Source organism: Bufo bufo, chromosome 5 (genome assembly GCF_905171765.1).
Source record: "Bufo bufo chromosome 5, aBufBuf1.1, whole genome shotgun sequence".
Taxonomy (NCBI): Eukaryota; Metazoa; Chordata; class Amphibia; order Anura; family Bufonidae; genus Bufo; species Bufo bufo.
Genome location: NC_053393.1, coordinates 433986633 through 434005682, shown reverse-complemented (window position 1 = coordinate 434005682; position 19050 = coordinate 433986633). Strand labels below are relative to the sequence as shown.

At 42.6% G+C, this 19050-nt stretch overlaps 1 protein-coding gene across 5 annotated transcripts in view; it reads right to left on the bottom strand.

Moving 5' to 3' along the window:
- NFATC1 (nuclear factor of activated T cells 1) overlaps positions 1-19050 on the bottom strand; it is a 202191-nt gene that overhangs the window by 33691 nt on the left and 149450 nt on the right. For 2 of the 5 annotated variants that reach the window (XM_040433493.1, XM_040433496.1), the window contains one exon: positions 17531-18223. In XM_040433493.1, the coding sequence (XP_040289427.1) occupies positions 17531-18223 (693 nt within the window). Of the gene's footprint in view, positions 1-17530; positions 18224-19050 lie in introns of those variants that run through there. The other 3 variants (XM_040433494.1, XM_040433497.1, XM_040433498.1) reach the window with 3 other exon arrangements.

Sequence of the window (19050 nt, the reverse complement as noted above, 5' to 3'; positions counted from 1 at the left end):
ACTTTCGATGTTCTTTTCTGAGCCTACCATGTTGATCACGGTTATCGGCGAATCAGGGTTCCACGCCGGAGAGGGAGCGTGAGAAAGGGAGACCACATCCAAGGGAGGTTACTTGTTTCAAATTAAATATGATAGAGTGGAAATATGGGACAAAGTATTAAAGCGCAAATGTGGGACAACTTGTTAAAGTTTAAGCATTGAATGAAAGGAGGTGGCGCACATCAATTAATGAAGAATTTCTTAAATTGTATTCCCTGTCAACTATGCAGAGCAGGGGTTTCTATCCAGCAAAATTTCAAAAATGTTCACCTGACAATGAAACAGACGATTTTTTAAAATTTATGTTCCTGTCACCTATGCAGAGGTGCCCCAGTGACATCCACCATCCATTTGGATATCTTCACTATCAACTTTCGATGTTCTTTTCTAATTCTACCATGTTGATCACGGTTATCGGCGAATCAGGGTTCCACGCCGGAGAGGGAGCTTGAGAAAGAGAGACCACCACAGGGAGATACAAGTATAAATTTTTTTGGGATCAAGCGGAAATATGGGAAAAGTTATTGAGGCGCAAATGTGGGACAAATTACTGAAGCGCAAATGTGGGACAAATTATTAAAGCGCAAATGTGGGAAAAATTATTGAAGCACAAATGTGGGAGAAATTAGTAAAGCGCAATTGTGGGACAAATTATTGAAGTGCAAATGTGGTACAACTTGTTAAAGTTTAAGCATTGAATGAAAGGAGGTGGCGCACATCAATTAAAGAAGAATTTCAGAAATTTTATTCCCTGTCACCTATGCAGAGCAGGGGTTTATTCACGTCCAAAATTGTAAAATGTCAACCCAATAATGTAACAGAAAAATTACAGAAATTTATTAACCTGTCTACTTGGTAGAGCAGGGGTCTATGACAGAAAAAAATTGTTTATTGTCCCCCGAAAATGTAAAAGAAAAATTATTGAAATTTATTAAGCTGTCAACTAGGTAAAGGAGGGGTATATTACACCCAAAAATTAGTGAATTTCACCCGAAAATGTAACTGACAAATATTATTTTATTTTTTTGCCTGTCTACTAGGTACTGCAGTGGTACATCGCACCCAAAAATTGCTGAATTTCACCCGAAAATGTAACTAACAAGCATTATTAGTTTTTTTACCTGTCTACTAGGTATAGCAGTGGTACATCACACCCAATAATTGGTGAATCTCACCCGAAAATGTAACAGACAAAGTAGTGAAATGACATAAAATAAAAGTACAAATAAATAAAAAAAATTGATTTATGAGGTGGAGTTCCATATGGAGTTAGGAGTTTAAGGAGGCGGTGGACGGTGGAAGCAGCGGTGGAGGAGGACGAGGTAGCCAACACTGTTTTTTGGTTTTAATTAATTAATTTATTTTTAATTAGGGTACATTCCAAAAGAGTGTGAAATATCCAAAATACAAGAATGAGCAATTGCGCTGCAGTATAACAATGGCTGGTTAAGGCCGGTATACATGTCTATTCTGCACAAGGTACGGACAAGTCCTGTGGGATCCATGCCTGGTTCATTTTAATGAACGTGAGCTTGTCCACATTAGCTGTGGACAGGCGGCTGCGCTTGTCTGTGATGACGCCCCCTGCCATGCTAAACACACGTTCAGATAATACACTGGCTGCAGGGCAGGCCAGCGCCTCCAAGGTGTAAATGGCAAGCTCAGGCTATGTGCCCAATTTGGAGACCCAGAAGTTGAAGGGGGCAGACCCGTCATTCAGTACGTGTAGGCGTCTGCACACATACTGCTCCACCATGTTGGTTAAATGCTGCCTCATGCTAAGACGTTCCATATCAGCTGGTGGTGCTGGTTGTTGTGGCGTGCTGACAAAGCTTTTCCACATTTCGGCCATGCGAACCCTGTCTTCTGAGGTGCTGGCGGTGCCCCAGCTGCGTTGGCGACCTCTTCCTCGTCCTCTGCCTTCGCCTTGTGCTGCCACCGGCAGCGCGTCTACCAGCGTGCGCTTGTACTCACGCTTCTTACGATCACGCTCCAGTGAGGGAATTAAGGATGGTACGTTGTCCTTGTAACGGGGATCCAGCAGCGTGGCCACCCAGTAATCAGCACAAGTTAGAATGTGGGCAACTCGGCGGTCGTTGCGGAGACACTGCAGCATGTAATCGCTCATGTGTGCCAGGCTGCCCAGAGGCAACGAAAAGCTGTCCTCTGTAGGAGGTGTATGGTCTGCGTCCTCTGTATCCCCCCAGCCACGCACCAGTGATGGCCATGAGCTGGTCTGGGTGCCACCCTGCTGTGAACATGGTTCCTCCTCCTCCATCTCCTCCTCCTCCACCTCGTCATCATCCAGAACTGTCCCCTGGCTGGACAATTGTGTACCTGGCGTTTGTGGGTGCAGGAACCCACCCTCGTAGCCACTTGTAAATGACTGGCCGTAAACCCTAAGAAATGATCCCTATTCCTCCTCCTGTGCCACATCCTCTTCCATCATCGCCAGCAGCGTTTTTTCAAGGAGGCATAGAAGTGGTATAGTTACGCTGAGAACTGCGTTATCTATCGGCACTGGCCATGTTGGTGGAGTACTCGAAACAGCGCAACAAGGAACACAGGTCTCGCATGGAGGCCCAGTCATTGGTGGTGAAGTGGTGCTGTTCGGCAAAGCGACTCACCCATGCGTACTGCAGCTGAAACTCCTCTATTGCCTGCTGCTGCTCACACAATCTGGCCAGCATGTGCAAGGCGGTGAGCGGGAAGGCAGAAGTTATGCTGCAGCGCTGACAGGAGAGCAGCAGCAGGGTGAGAACGCCGAAAGCGCACACAGACGGCCCGCACTTTATGCAGCTGCTCTGACATATAGGTGTAATTTTTAAGGAATCTCTGCACCACCAAATTCAGCACATGCACCAGGCAAGGGATGTGTGTCAAACCGGCTAGTCCCAGAGCTGCTACGAGATTTCGCCCATTATCGCACACCACCAGACCGGGCTTGAGGCTGACTGGCACCAACCACTCATCGGTCTGTTGTTCAAGGCCCGTCCACAGCTCCTGCGCGGTGTGGGGTTTGTCCCCCAAACAGATAAGTTTTAAAACTGTCTGCTGTCGTTTACCCCTGGCTGTGCTGAAGTTGGTGGTGAAGGTGTTACGCTGACCGGATGAGGAGCCGGTAGAGGATGAGAAAGCGGATTAGGAGGAGGAAGCAACAGGAGGCAAACTGAAGCGCCCTGCAATCCTCGGTGGTGGAAGGACATCCGCCAAACTGCTATCCGCCTCAGGCCCAGTCGCCACTGCATTTACCCAGTGTGTTGGTATGGAGATATAACGTCCCTGACCGTCCTTACTGGTCCACGTATCCGTAGTCAGGTGCACCTTGCCACAGATGGCGTTGAGCAGTGCACACCTGATTTTGTCCCCCACTTGGTTGTGCAGGGAAGGGATGGCTCGCCTGGAAAAGAAGTGGCGGCTGGGCACGACGTACTGTGGGACAGCCACCAACATAATGCCTTTAAAACTATCCGTCTCCATCAGATGGAATGACAGCATTTCAAAAGCCAGTAATTTAGAAATGCTGGCATTCAGGGCTAGGGATCGCGGGTGGGTAGGGGGGTACTTCCTCTTCCTCTCCAGTGTTTGGGAGATGGAGAGCTGAACACTTCAGTGGGACATTGTGGAGATGCTTGGTGACCCAGGTGGTGGTGATGCTGGCAGATCCTCTGTTTGCGGGCTGGCAGGTGGCACTGTCTCTCCAGAGGTGGATAAAGAGGCCGAGACTGCAGCAGAAGAGGAAGCAGGAGGAGCCAGAGACCTTTCTTGGTTTTTGATGTGTCTACTCCACTGCAGCTCGTGCTTAGAACTTAAATGCCTGGTCATGCAGGTTGTGCTCAGGTTGAGAACGTTTATGCCTCGCTTCAGGCTCTGATTGCACAGCGTGCAAACCACTCGTGTCTTGTCGTCAGCACAGTGTCTGAAGAACTGCCACGCCAGGGAACTCCTTGGAGCTGGCTTTGGTGTGCTCGGTCCCTTTCTGCGGTGGGCAGTAGCAGGCGTACTGTCTAGGGGACGGCCGCTCCGCTTTTGCACCCTGCTCCCTCTTCTGCTGTGCTGATGGCTCTGTGCGACCACAGCCTCTTCTTCCGAACTACATAGGTCACTCGCATCACCTTGATTCCATGTGGGGTCGAGGACCTCATCGTCCTCCACATCATCTTCCACCCAGTCTTCTCCCCTGCCCTCATTGTCGGTCTGCACACTTTCGAAAGCCCCAGCACCTGTGTTTCGTCATCATCCGAGATGTGCTGCGATGGTCCTCCCATGTACTCATCTTGAAACATAAGTGGTTGGGCATCGGTGCACTCAATCTCTTCCACTTCTGGGGCAGGGATAGGTGGATGACCCTGGGAAACCCTGCTTACAGAGTCATCAAAAAGCATAAGAGACTGCTGCATGACTTCGGGCTCAGACTGCTTGGCTGATTTGCAATGGGGTGAGGTGAAAGACTGATGGACATCGGCTGCAGGTGCCAACTCTGATCTTTCAGCAGGAGACTGGGTGGGAGACAATGTGAAGGAACTGGAGGCACTGTCAGCAACCCAATCTACTATCGCCTGTACTTGTTCAGGCCTCACCATTCGTAGAGCCACATTAGGCCCAACCAAATACCGCTGCAGGTTCTGTCGCCTACTCGCACCTGAGGAGGGGGTTTCACTTGTGCATGTAGCTGGCACAGATCGACCACGTCCTCTCCCTGCAACAGGAGCTCCAACAGCAGCACCACGACCTGGGCTACATCCCTTATTTGACGGTCTCCTCATATTTCTCAAATTTAGGATCTTGCCCTAAATGGGTGTTTAATTAATATAACGACAGTATATAAAGGTTGGATCTCACACGTACAGATGCAGACTAGTCCGCAATTAAAGTTTTTTGCCCAAAATGGGTGTTTGCTTAATAACTGAATAGAACCACAGTATATAAAGGGTGTATCTCACACATCCTTATACAGACTAGGCCGCAATTTAAGTTTTTGGCCAAAAATTGTTGTTTTTCAAATTATTGAATAGGACCACAGTATCTAAAGGGTGTATCTCACACGCCCTGATACACACTAGGCTTCAATTGAAGATTTGTGCCCAAAATGGGTGTTTTTCAAATAACTGAATAGAACCACAGTATCTAAAGGGTGTATCTCACACGCCCTGATACAGACTAGGCCGCAATTAAAGATTATTGCCCAAAATGGCTGTATTTTAAATAACTAAATAGAACCACAGTATGTAAAGGGTGTATCTCACAATGACATATGCGGCAAAGGCTGCAAAATAAACTTTTTTAACCCAAAACGGGTGTTTGTTTAATAACTGAATATGACAGCAGTATATAACCCTTGAATTTCACACGTGCTGATGCTGCAAGGGCAGAAAAATTGTATCTCACACCCCCTGATCCAGACTAGGTCGCAATTAAATTTGTTTGCCCAAAATGGCTGTATTTCAAATAGGGCTGCAGCTAACGATTATTTGAATAATCGATTAGTTGTCGATAATTTCATCGATAAATCGGGGAAAAACACCAAAATGACAAAAAAAAAAGGGGTTTATATGATTTTACTTGAAAAATTATGTTCAAAGGCCATATTAAAACAAATTGTGGATGGCACTGTTATGGAGGTTCTGTGGATGGCACTGTTATGGGGGATCTGTGGATGGCACTGTTATGGGGGGATCTGTGGATGACACTGTTATGGAGGGGATCTGTGGATAGCACTGTTATGGGGGGGATCTGTGGATGGCACTGTGGGGATCTGTGGATGGCACTGTTATGGGAGGGGATCTGTGGATGGCTTTGTTATGGGAGGGGGATCTTTGGATGGCACTGTTATGGGGGGGATCTGTGGATGGCACTGTTATGGGAGGGGGATCTGTGGATGGCACTGTTATGGGGAGGGGGATCTGTGGATGGCACTGTTATGGGGAGGGGGATCTGTGGATGGCACTTTTGTGGGGAGGGGGACCTGTGGATGACCATGCTATGGGAGGATCTATGGATGACACTATATAGCATCTCAGTGTCATCCACAGATCACCCTTCCCATAACAGTGCACAGATCCCCCTTCCCATAACAGTGCCATCCACAGATCCCCCTCCCCATAACAGTGCACAGATCCCCCTTCCCATAACAGTGCCATCCACAGATCCCCCTCCCCATAACAGTGCACAGATCTCCCTTCCCAAAACAGTGCCATCCACAGATCCCCCTCCCCATAACAGCCCTGGCCCCGCCGCTCACAGCAGTATTCCTTAACCGGCAGTAAATTTTTCTTTAAATCACTGCATCTTTATCACCTTACAATGAAGCTCCAGTAACAGGCAGAGCGGGCGGCGGCGGCGTAACGTCACTCACGTGACTGCTCCGCCCACTTTATGAATGAAGCAGGCAGAGCATGCGCGTCACCTGAGTGAGTTACGTTACGCCGCCGCCCTCTCTGCCTGTTACTGGAGCTTCATTGCAAGGTAATAAAGATGCAGTGAAAGATAGCACCTAACCGCCTGCATAGCAACGAATCGGCCGATTATTCGATAACGGGATTAGTTGACAACGAATCCAGTTATTAAATATTATCGATAACGTTGATTAATAGTTGCAGCCCTAATTTCAAATAACTGAATAGAACCACAGTATAAAAAGGGTGTATCTCACAATGACATATGCAGCAAAGTCTGCAAAATAAACTTTTTTAACCTAAAACGGGTGTTTGTTTAATAACTGAATATGACAGCAGTATATAACCCTTGAATTTCACACGTGCTGATGCTGCAAGGGCTGTAAAATAGTGTATTTTGGCAAAAAAGTGTGTTTTTAACCCCTTAAAGACACATGACGTACCGGTACGGCATGTTTCCCGAGTCCTTAAGGACACATGACGTACCGGTACGTCATGTGTTGTTCCGATCACCACCGCCCAGCGGGCGGTGATCGGAACAAGGTGCCTGCTCAAATCATTGAGCAGGCACCTCGGCTAAATGCGCCCCGTGTTGGCGATCGCAGCAAACCGCAGGTCAATTCAGACCTGCGGTTTGCTTTGCTTTCTGCAGTTTCTGATCCCCGCAGTCCCTGACCGTGGGATCAGAAACTTTAATATGCCGAAATTAAAGATTTTCCACCCCCCCTGCACCCCTGAATGATTTTATGCCGGCGGGTGGTGCAGGGAGGGGTTTCAGGCGGTGCGGGAGGCGGGCGGTGCGGCAGGTGGGATCGCGATCCCCTGCCCGCCTCCTCTTGAATATTCATTGGCGTCCAGTGGTTATACCAGAGTGTCAGCACATTGCTGACACTCTGGTATAAACGGCTGACATCTGTGCTGTGATGTCAGCCGTTTAACCCTTTCCATACCGCGGTCCGTACGGACCGCTGTATGGAAAAGGTTAACAGTCAGGGAGCTCTCTCCCTCTCCCATCGTGGGGCTGCTGTGCCTTTGCAGCCCCCAGACAGGATGGGGTCACAGAGGGAGGGAGCTCCCCTCCTTCCCCTTCCCCGTCTGCTCAGTTGTGGGAGACGGGGAAGGTTCCCATGGCAACAGGACGCCTTCTCAGGCATCCTGCTGTCCATGGTGCTGAGCAGATCTGTGCTATAGGCATAGATCTGTTCAGACAAAGTGTAAGTAAAATACAGTACAATACACTATATAGTGTACTGTACTGTATTATATAGACATCAGACCCACTGGATCTTCAAGAACCAAGTGGGTCTGGGTCAAAAAAATGTAAAAAAACAGTGAAAAAAGTAAAGATAAAAAAAAAACATTTATCACTGAATAAAAAATAAATAAAATAAATACACTACACATATTAGGTATCGCCGCGTCCGTAACGACCTGATCTATAAAACTGTCATGTTACTTTCCCCGCACGGTGAACGCCATAAAATTAAAAAAATAAAAACTATGAGGAAAGTGAAATTTTGCCCACCTTACTTCCCAAAAAATGTTATAAAAGTGATCAAAAAAGTCGCATGTATGCCAAAATAGTACCAATCAAACCTTCATCTCATCCCGTAAAAATCATACCCTACCCAAGATAATCGCCCAAAAACTGAAAAAAATATGGCTCTTAGACTATGGAAACACTAAAACATGATTTGTTTTTGTTCAAAAATGAAATCATTGTGTAAAACTTACATAAATAAAAAAAATGTATACATATTAGGTATCGCCGCAACCGGCTCTATAAAAATATCACATGACCTAACCCCTCAGGTGACCACCGTAAAAAAAAAAAAAACGGTGTAAAAAAAGCAATTTTTTGTCATCTTACGTCACAAAAAGTGTAATAGCAAGCGATCAAAAAGTCATATGCACCCCAAAATAGTGCCAATCAAACCATCATCTCATCCCACAAAAAATGAGACCCTACCTAAGATAATCGCCCGAAAACTGAAAAAACTATGGCTCTCAGACTATGGAGACACTAAAACATGATTTTTTTTGTTTCAAAAATGAAATCATTGTGTACAACTTACATAAATAAAAAAATTGTATACATATTAGGTATCGCTGCGTCTGTGACAACCTGCTCTATAAAAATACCACATGATCTAACCTGTCAGATGAATGTTGTAAATAACAACAACAAAAACGGTGCCAAAAAAGTTATTTCTTGTTACCTTGACTCACAAAAAGTGTAATATAGAGCAACCAAAAATCATATGTACCCTAAACTAGTACCAACAAAACTGCCACCCTATCCCGTAGTTTCTAAAATGGGGTCACTTTTTTGGGGTTTCTACTCTAGGGGTGCATAAGGGGGGCTTCAAATGGGACATGGTGTAAAAAAAAACAGTCCAGCAAAATCTGCCTTTCAAATACCGTATGGCATTCCTTTCCTTCTGCGCCCTGCCGTATGCCTGTAAAGCAGTTTACGACCACATATGGAGTGTTTCTGTAAACTACAGAATCAGGGCCATAAATAATGAGTTTTGTTTGGCTGTTAACCCTTGCTTTGTAACTGGAAAAAAAATATTAAAATGGAAAATCTGCCCAAAATTTTGAAATTGTATCTCTATTTTCCATTAAATTTTGTGCAACACCTAAAGGGTTAACAAAGTTTGTAAAATGAGTTTTGAATACCTTGAGGGGTGTAGTTTCTAAGATGGGGTCACTTTAATGGAGTTTCTACTCTAGGCGTGCATCAGGGGGGCTTCAAATGGGACATGGTGTAAATAAACCAGTCCAGCAAAATCTGCCTTCCAAAAATCATACGGCGCACATTTCCCTCTACGCCCTACTGTGTGCCAGTACAGTAGTTTACGGCCACATATGTGGTGTTTTTGTAAACTACAAAAATATAGCAATATAGGCAATAAATATAGCATTTTTTTGGGCTGTTAACCCTTGCTTTGTTACTGGAATTTTTTTTATTAAAATGGAAAATTTCCAAAAAATCTAAATTCTGAAATTTTATCACCATTTGCCATTAACTCTTGTGGAACACCTAAAGGGTTAACAACGTTTGTAAAATCAGTTTTGAATACCTTGAGGGGTGTAGTTTCTAGAATGGGGTCATTCTTGGGTGGTTTCTATTATGTAAGCCTCACAAAGTGACTTCAGACCTGAACTGGTCCCTAAAAAGTGGCTTTTTGAAAATTTCAGAAAAATTTCAAGATTTGCCTGTAAACTTCTAAGCCTTGTAACATCCCCCAAAAATAAAATATCATTCCCAAATTGATCCAAATATGAAGTAGACATATGGGGAATGTAAAGTAATAACTATTTTTGTAGGTATTACTATGTATTATAGAAGTAGAGAAATTGAAACTTTGAAATTTGCAATTTTTAAAAAAAAATTGGTAAATTTGGTATTTTTCTTTTTAAAAAAATTAATTTTTTGGACTTCATTTTACCAGTGTCATGAAGTACAATATGTGATGAAAAAACAATCACAGAATGGCCTGGATAAGTCAAAGTGTTTTAAAGTTATCACCACTTAAAGTGACACTGGTCAGATTTGCAAAAAATGGCCTGGTCCTTAAGGTGAAATAAGGCTGTGTCCTTAAGGGGTTAAAAACCCAGAAAATTATGGCTGTATTTCTAGCTTAAAGGATAACTGTCATATTTTTTATTTTTTTGCTAAAGTGTAGGGCAACTGATAGGTAACAATTTTGCAATAGACTTTATTTAGCCAAAACGTTTATTTTTGGTAGAAAACTGGGGCTGAAAAGGCCCTTAGCAGCACTCTTCAAATGTGCGTTGCTAAGGGCCATCCGTCTCCTATTAGCAGAGGGGAGACGGGCTGTGCAGACGCTATGCTTCAGCCTCCTGTGCTTCCCTGGGAGACAGAAGGCTGGGCACAGGAGTCTTAGGAGTTAAAATTACATTTATATTCCCCCTTTCTATGCAATCTAATGCTCCGTTACATTCACTGACCTGCGATCCCTGTGATAATAATTCATGAAGCAGCAGCCGGCTCACTGCGCACAGTGCTTCTACTTCCGGCGGCTGCTTCATTAATTATTATCACAGGGATCGCAGGGATGTCACAAAAGCTCAGATGCAGTGCTGGTGCACTGAGCTTGCATAAAATGGCCGCCGCCGCCCACCTAACTAACAGATGGATAAAAAAAAAAAATTCTGTCACTGGGCTCAGGGCAGGGTAAAAAGATTGTGCCCTGCACCCACACAACTCAATGTATGTAGATCTCTGAGTTAGATTTGAGTTCTGATCACAGATTCTGTCCTATTCTCTCCCTGAAATCACCAGCAGCATCCTCTCCCTACACTAATAACAGCAACGTGACTCCAGCTTATACACTGCGTGCAGAATTATTAGGCAAATGAGTTTTTTGACCACATCATCCTCTTTATGCATGTTGTCTTACTCCAAGCTGTATAGGCTCGAAAGCCTACTACCAATTTATCATATTAGGTGATGTGCATCTCTGTAATGAGAAGGGGTGTGGTCTAATGACATCAACACCCTATATTAGGTGTGCATAATTATTAGGCAACTTCCTTTCCTTTGGCAAAATGGGTCAAAAGAAGGACTTGACAGGCTCAGAAAAGTCAAAAATAGTGAGATATCTTGCAGAGGGATGCAGCACTCTTAAAATTGCAAAGCTTCTGAAGCGTGATCATCGAACAATCAAGCGTTTCATTCAAAATAGTCAACAGGGTCGCAAGAAGCGTGTGGAAAAACCAAGGCGCAAAATAACTGCCCATGAACTGAGAAAAGTCAAGCGTGCAGCTGCCAAGATGCCACTTGCCACCAGTTTGGCCATATTTCAGAGCTGCAACATCACTGGAGTGCCCAAAAGCACAAGGTGTGCAATACTCAGAGACATGGCCAAGGTAAGAAAGGCTGAAAGACGACCACCACTGAACAAGACACACAAGCTGAAACGTCAAGACTGGGCCAAGAAATATCTCAAGACTGATTTTTCTAAGGTTTTATGGACTGATGAAATGAGAGTGAGTCTTGATGGGCCAGATGGATGGGCCCGTGGCTGGATTGGTAAAGGGCAGAGAGCTCCAGTCTGACTCAGACGCCAGCAAGGTGGAGGTGGAGTACTGGTTTGGGCTGGTATCATCAAAGATGAGCTTGTGGGGCCTTTTCGGGTTGAGGATGGAGTCAAGCTCAACTCCCAGTCCTACTGCCAGTTTCTGGAAGACACCTTCTTCAAGCAGTGGTACAGGAAGAAGTCTGCATCCTTCAAGAAAAACATGATTTTCATGCAGGACAATGCTCCATCACACGCGTCCAAGTACTCCACAGCGTGGCTGGCAAGAAAGGGTATAAAAGAAGAAAATCTAATGACATGGCCTCCTTGTTCACCTGATCTGAACCCCATTGAGAACCTGTGGTCCATCATCAAATGTGAGATTTACAAGGAGGGAAAACAGTACACCTCTCTGAACAGTGTCTGGGAGGCTGTGGTTGCTGCTGCACGCAATGTTGATGGTGAACAGATCAAAACACTGACAGAATCCATGGATGGCAGGCTTTTGAGTGTCCTTGCAAAGAAAGGTGGCTATATTGGTCACTGATTTGTTTTTGTTTTGTTTTTGAATGTCAGAAATGTATATTTGTGAATGTTGAGATGTTATATTGGTTTCACTGGTAAAAATAAATAATTGAAATGGGTATATATTTGTTTTTTGTTAAGTTGCCTAATAATTATGCACAGTAATAGTCACCTGCACACACAGATATCCCCCTAAAATGGCTAAAACTAAAAACAAACTAAAAACTACTTCCAAAAATATTCAGCTTTGATATTAATGAGTTTTTTGGGTTCATTGAGAACATGGTTGTTGTTCAATAATAAAATTAATCCTCAAAAATACAACTTGCCTAATAATTATGCACTCCCTGTATAGAGGCTGGGTCACATGCTGCACTGGCCAATCACAGCCATGCTATTAGTAGGCATGGCTGTGATGGCTTCTAAGGTCAGACAGTTAAACGCTTGTTGATTGGCTGCTCTGCAGCCTTACAAAAATCGCCAAGAAAGCACCGAACACCGAATCCGAAAAACTTTTACTGAAATGTTCGGGGTCCAAAAATCCTAAAGTTCGGTACGAACCCGAACTTTACAGTTCGAGTTCGCTCAACCCTATTCCCCAGATGTATATCAACTGCTGTTCAACCATCAACCAACTTCTGTCTTATATTTATGGCCATTAGTGTTGGGCGAATCGACCTTTGCATCCAAGATCCGAAGTACAGCATTCAAATGTATGGGCTCTGGCGAGGGAAATTAGTTATCACCGAAGTCTCACAGGACTTTGGTGAATAACTTCGCTATTTTCAACCGATGTACCAGCTGGTACCAAAGATGGCCGGATTCCTGTTTTAAAATGGTTTTAAAGTTTAAAAATAGAATACCGAAGTTATTCACCGAAATCTCGTGAGACTTCAGTGAAAACTAATTTCAACTCGCCGGAGCCCATACATTTTAATGCTGTACAGAGATGGGTCTCTGTACAGCAATAAGTTGAGGTTCTGAGCAAATTTACTTCGGATTTTGGATCCAGAGGTCGATTCGCTCATCCTTAATGGCCACTTTAAAGGGAACCTGTCATGTGAATATTTGATTATAATCTAACTAATTATATACAATCATTAACTACTAAAAAGTGCCTTAGATGTATTCACTTACTGGTGTGACAGATGGTTACCTCATAATATACACACAAAGATGCCACATGCCGCATGCTAATGAGCTGATTTGAGTCCAGCATGATGTCATTGAGTCCAGCGTTTATTTAATTAACAGCTATAGCCACTCCCCTGCCCACCTGCTGCTGATTCATATGGAAAAAAAATTGTCAATCAGCAGCAGGTAGGCGGGGAGAGTCAGGAGCTCATGAATATTCAGGACTCATCATTATGAGCTGGAGCTTTTCAATTTTGCTAAGAGAATCAGTCACTTATTTATGTTGCCCTTAGTTAGGACACCATAAAACTGGTGACAGGTTCCCTTTAAGTCTACAATGTTCAGTTGGTTCCACACATTGGATTTAGTTGTCCATGTTTATACAGAAATTATATGGATGAGGCAAGTTAGTTACGGGTTATTTTTTCCCCCTTTCTAACAATATACTCTCTTGGCAGGGTCTAAAATCTATTTTTGACTCCTGGACTTCTTGGATCTACATAGCTACTACTTCTCAGCAAGGATTGCTAGTGAAAATAAAAAGTGGGTTTCATTACACCACCAAATACTAAAACCTTTAGAGAGCTAAAGGTTGTCTACGGTAGCCTTATAGGTACTTTCAGGTGTCACTATACTATCTATATTAAATCACACAGTCAGGATGGGTTTCCACGAAGAGGCCACGATGGGGCTGCAGCAGCCATGATTTTAAAGGTAAAATTGGTTGGAGTGGTTGGACGGCATGTTGCACACAACTGCTACATAGAAGCCCACTCTTATATTAAGACATATAAGCTCTCGTACATAATCACTGACCTGTTTTATATTTTGTAAAATTCATTAGAAAGAGTTACAGAATAATATCCCAAACTGGAGTAAAAAAATTTGAACAAGTCTGACATTTTTATTGAGCTTTGCAGCTGTGGTAATAAGGAAATTTCTTTTCGTCTGCATAGTAAAAAGCTCCCCTTGTTATTCAAGCCCTAAGCAACCCCCTGTTTTTATACCTGCATCCAGCAAAATCCTGCAGTTAACTATGTCTAACATTCCCAGGAAAGACACAATGAACCCTATTTTGTTATGTTGTTTTTTTTCCTAAAAGACAATCAGATTCAGATGTTCCTTGGCAACAATTATTCAAAGCAGACAAGTCAATTGTAAATTATAATCCTATTCAAAATAAAGAGCTCATGTATCACAGTAACACGAGGGGTTGGGCTCTTTGGCATATGCCGTGGTGAGTGCTAAATCACAGCTCGGTGAGGTCACATAATCACATTTTAGATTAACCTTTCAAAATGTCCCAATAAATCTTTCAGAAGCACAGTCTGACAACATGGTCAAAAGAGATCTTACACTTTTTTCTACATGTTATAAAGTTGAAAACTGTTTCATGAAAAAACGGTTTCTCTGCATTTAAGTTATTTCTACATCTATATCATAGATTAATACTAAGGGGGTTGTACAGGGAACACATTTTTCGAGAAAAAAGGGCCAGAATGGGTTAAAAAAAACTCATTATTCGTCTAACTGATCTTTTGCTGGTCTCAAATTACTGAAAATGCCCATTCAACCAATCATTGCCTGAGATAATCATCACAGGGACAGTGATTGGCTGAGCGGCATATCCAAGAATTTCCTGTTTGTTGAGCTATGACCAGGAAGAGGAAAGCATTGGGAAGTGGCGCAGCAATGGAAGGGCAGTAGTGGGGTTGATGAAGTGAGTAATGATTATTTTAAATTTTTAGCCCCTTTTCCAAAAATGATGTTCTCCTAGATGATACCTTTAGGTAATTCTTATATGTAAATTGATTGATATCAACTTTAAAATGTAACCCTTTGAAGGTTATGGTTATATAACAATATATAACTAAATCTATTTATCACAATTATTTAGACAATTCTATTTGTCCCTATTATTTGTTTGGTGGGTTAACAAATTTGGGAAAGTTGGGAATGTATCAGGCAAACCAGGCAAACACACAAAATAGTGAATTTGAATCGTCTGAAGGGTATGAGTTATAGTAAAATATACAAGAATCTTTCTAAACAAAACTCATCAACTTATTAAACAGTTTGAAGAGGGAATATGCAGAAGTGTTCAATCACTCCAAAGCCAATTACTTAAATTAACAATTGTTATGTTTCACCAGAGGTCTAGAATCAACCAGGAACTACCTCCTCTTCCTTCTGATCCATGAGCAAATTTGACAATTCATGCCAGTCGATTCAAGTATTAAGCACCCACATCAAAATAAATTGTAAAGTCTAAAGGTGGCCATACACATTAGATATAAGTTGGTTGATGGTTGAACACCAGTTGAACAAACAATCATCTGGTGACCCTTCATTTTGCAGACACGGCTGTACACATTTTAGTCCATATTAGCTGTTAAAGTTGATCAAACTGGCCATACATGTTCAATAAAACTTGGCGATGAATGAAAGATCTTTCTGGGAACATTATTTTAAAGTAAGATCTCATGTCTATGAATGATCTTTCTTTGAATGAAAGATCATTTGTTCAACAAATTTTTAAATACAGCTGACTTATTTTTAGGCAATACTGGCCTGTCAGTAAAACGATCGTTTGTTGTTAAATTTCGTTTTGGTTGATCGATTTTGTTGAAATTATTTATTTTGATCAATTTTAATGTGTACGGCCACTTTAAGCTTTGTCCTCTTGTGTGATATCTTTATCGATTCATTCCAGTTTCAGATTTTTGTTGATTTAACAGCCACTACATTTCCAAAGGTAGTGTTATTTATTATGAAGACTAACATGCACACATATGGATTTTGTGTGCTGCCATATGTTGCCTCTATGAAGCACCATATTCTCCCCTGGAGAGGAAAAACATTTGTGTGCCTTGGTGTGCATAACAGTAGGCCCATAAAAGTACAGCACATAGAGAAATCTTATTCAAAAATATTGGGATCAGATACCAAATATAGCTATGTACTTAAAAGGAGACAGACATTTTTTAATTGCAAGACCCCCCCCCATTGAGTAGCTGTTATCACAGAGGGGAGCTGCGGCTGGCCACACTTAGATTTATTTATTATGTATACTTAGGCCTCAAGTAGGGACTGTGTGTGCTGCAATACTGTATGGTCGCTCTGTTCATCACAGTGTTCTCCTTACATGATGCCATGATTTTTTGTTTTATCGCAGATTAATTAAAAAAAAAATCTGTATGACTTCAGAGGCAAAAAAATGCATGATATGGACCTGCCGATGGTCCATCTGGGTGATGTGTTACGGATCCGTACAACAGCTGTGTACATAAGACATACCATTAAAGCGTTTTTCCACGCTCCACATATAGATGACCTATCCTCGGGATACTAGCACAGTTAAAGGGGTTTTCCAGGATTTAATATTCAAGTATATAGGAACGAGCCGTCCCATTGAAGTGAATGGGACCGCTTGTAGTTACACCTGCTCACCGCTGCACTGTTGACGGTGAGCAAGCAAACAAACAATGGAAGGCTGCGTTCAGACAGAGAGCAGCCTTTTCTTCAACCAGCTCATAGACGGGTTGCCGGTTGTCGGTCCCCTGCTGATCTGATATTGATGAGCTATCCAGATAGGTCTTCAATATTAAAATAATGGAAAACCCCTTTAATTTCAAATAGTAATGGTTGTGCTGGGCTTCAGTAGCTCAGCTCCCATTTACTTAAAGTGAAGCACTGCAGTTACCAGGCACGGCCACTACATGGTGTATAGGGCTGTGTATTTGCGGTGCCTGGTTCTGGTGTCAGATCCTGTGTAAACAGCTGATCTGATCAACAGAGGAATCAGAAGTCGGACCACTGCTGATCTCATATTGATGACCTATCCTAAGGATAGTTCATGAATAAGTTAGTATTTCTAATTACAACCTTACTTAATTAGACATTTAATTTCCAATAATTTCATAAAAGCAATTAATGAAATCAAAGCTATTCTTAAACAGCTATAACACTGTTAGGAATACAGTCCTTTTAGATTAATGTGACATTTTCTGCTACTGGAGTGTTTGCACAAGAGAGCTGAACTATTCATAGCTAGACATTTTATTGTACTTCTACTCAGACTTTATCAAATCACCTGCATGAGCTAAGAGCATATGGTTGCAATTACTTTTGTGTAGCAATTGATGGTTAAGCTACCTCTGTGGTTACAAATGGCATTTAATGCTTAAAATACACAGTATGAGAAATGCTACATTAGGAACATTTTCAATTCCCTTTTCTTATTTTTATTAATTCTAAATAGACATATTTCTGCACCATTTCTTGGTGCTGTTAATTTATGAGTGCTCCTGAAAGCATCTGGTTAAGAAAGAACTTACTGATACAGCAATATAGTGGAATTGAATGCCTCAACAGCTGCAGAACACTTACCATCATCCAAGTACAACTGATCCAATTCCTCAGGCTCACACTTGATGGTTACTGGAATAGGGGCCAAATTATGATTACTGTCCTCATGCAACTCTGGCAGTGACAGAGGTTGAGTGGTTGGAGATTCATTTCTCTGAACCTTCTGTTGTTGGTGCTGCTGTTGGCCCATTACTGATGAGTGAGTTGGACTGCAGGGCTGCAAATAGGATGGCTCTTGGGTAATAGATGGAACTGGAGAAGAGGGACTGTTGGGATAGACTGTTTGTTGAAAACCAAAGGGACAGCTACTGCTCTGATGGAGACTCACCTGCGGCTGCAGCATGATGTGGGATGACTGTTCGGGTGAACTTGGGTGCACAACTATAGACCGTGGCACTTCCTGTATGATGGGGACACCTCCAGTGGGCTGCTGAAGTCCTAGCTGAGAGTGACCAGGATTCGAGATGCATTTGTTATATGAAGAAGATGATGAAAGGTCATGGAGTTTGGGGCTTGAGTTTGGAGACGATGACATCACAGTGTTTCTCTGCTGACAGGACGTGAAGCCAGACACAAGGCACGAACCAGGATCAGAGGGCATCAAAATCTGCTGGCTGTAGTATGGCTTGGAGAGTTGCGTTAATCCTTGGTTCATTGGGCCACAGGTTTGAGCTGACTCATAGTCATCAGTGGGCTCTGTTTTTATAATTGGAACTGTTAGGAGAGGAGAAAAAAATTAAATAAACATGAGTTGCATTTTGGTAAGATCGAGTTGGCTTGTGGCTAGGATACCCCTTGCAAAACAAACAACGTCTTGAATAAAACTCTGTGTGTCTTTTGCCTCGTTCTCCCACCCAATAAAAAAAAAATATGAGTCATCAGCATAAGAAAGTCACAGCTGGTTCTAATATTCAAAAGAGCTATTTTCTTTGGAATCTCCTCCAGCACTAATGTGCTATAAAAATCTATTTGCAAATAGCCATGTTGCTGAAGAAGCTTTGGACCCAAGGGCTCCATGGATTTGAATTAATCAAAGCAAAAAATTTCACTTGGATGTATTATTGCTTTTTGTGCTGCTACTGATGGATCATTTGATAAATGCCTGTGTGTTTGGTAAAACTGCTGTCAGACTAAACAGATTCAAATGAATCAAGGATAAAATATATACAAGTAAATGCAGTTGTGGCTTATGATGTCACCTGTAACTGAGATGATTATGCGAGTGTCCAGCAATGTTAAACCTGTTTAGATTAACTGTTTTCAGACTACTGAAGACTATAATGTTATAATGTTTATGTCGTACAATTACTGGATTATATTGCTGATTAGAAGGCAGTCTTGTCAGTCAAGTTCATGTGAGCGCTAGCATCTGGTATAATGTAAATTACCATTCATACGTGTTATAGTTAACCCATCCCCCCAGTAACAAATTCACTGGACCATTACTTTTCTGCTGATGGTGATCATTGGCTGATTTCTCTGTACTCCAACCTGTGCATAGTTCCCAAAAAGATTATGAAAATTAGGGTTAATTAGTTTAG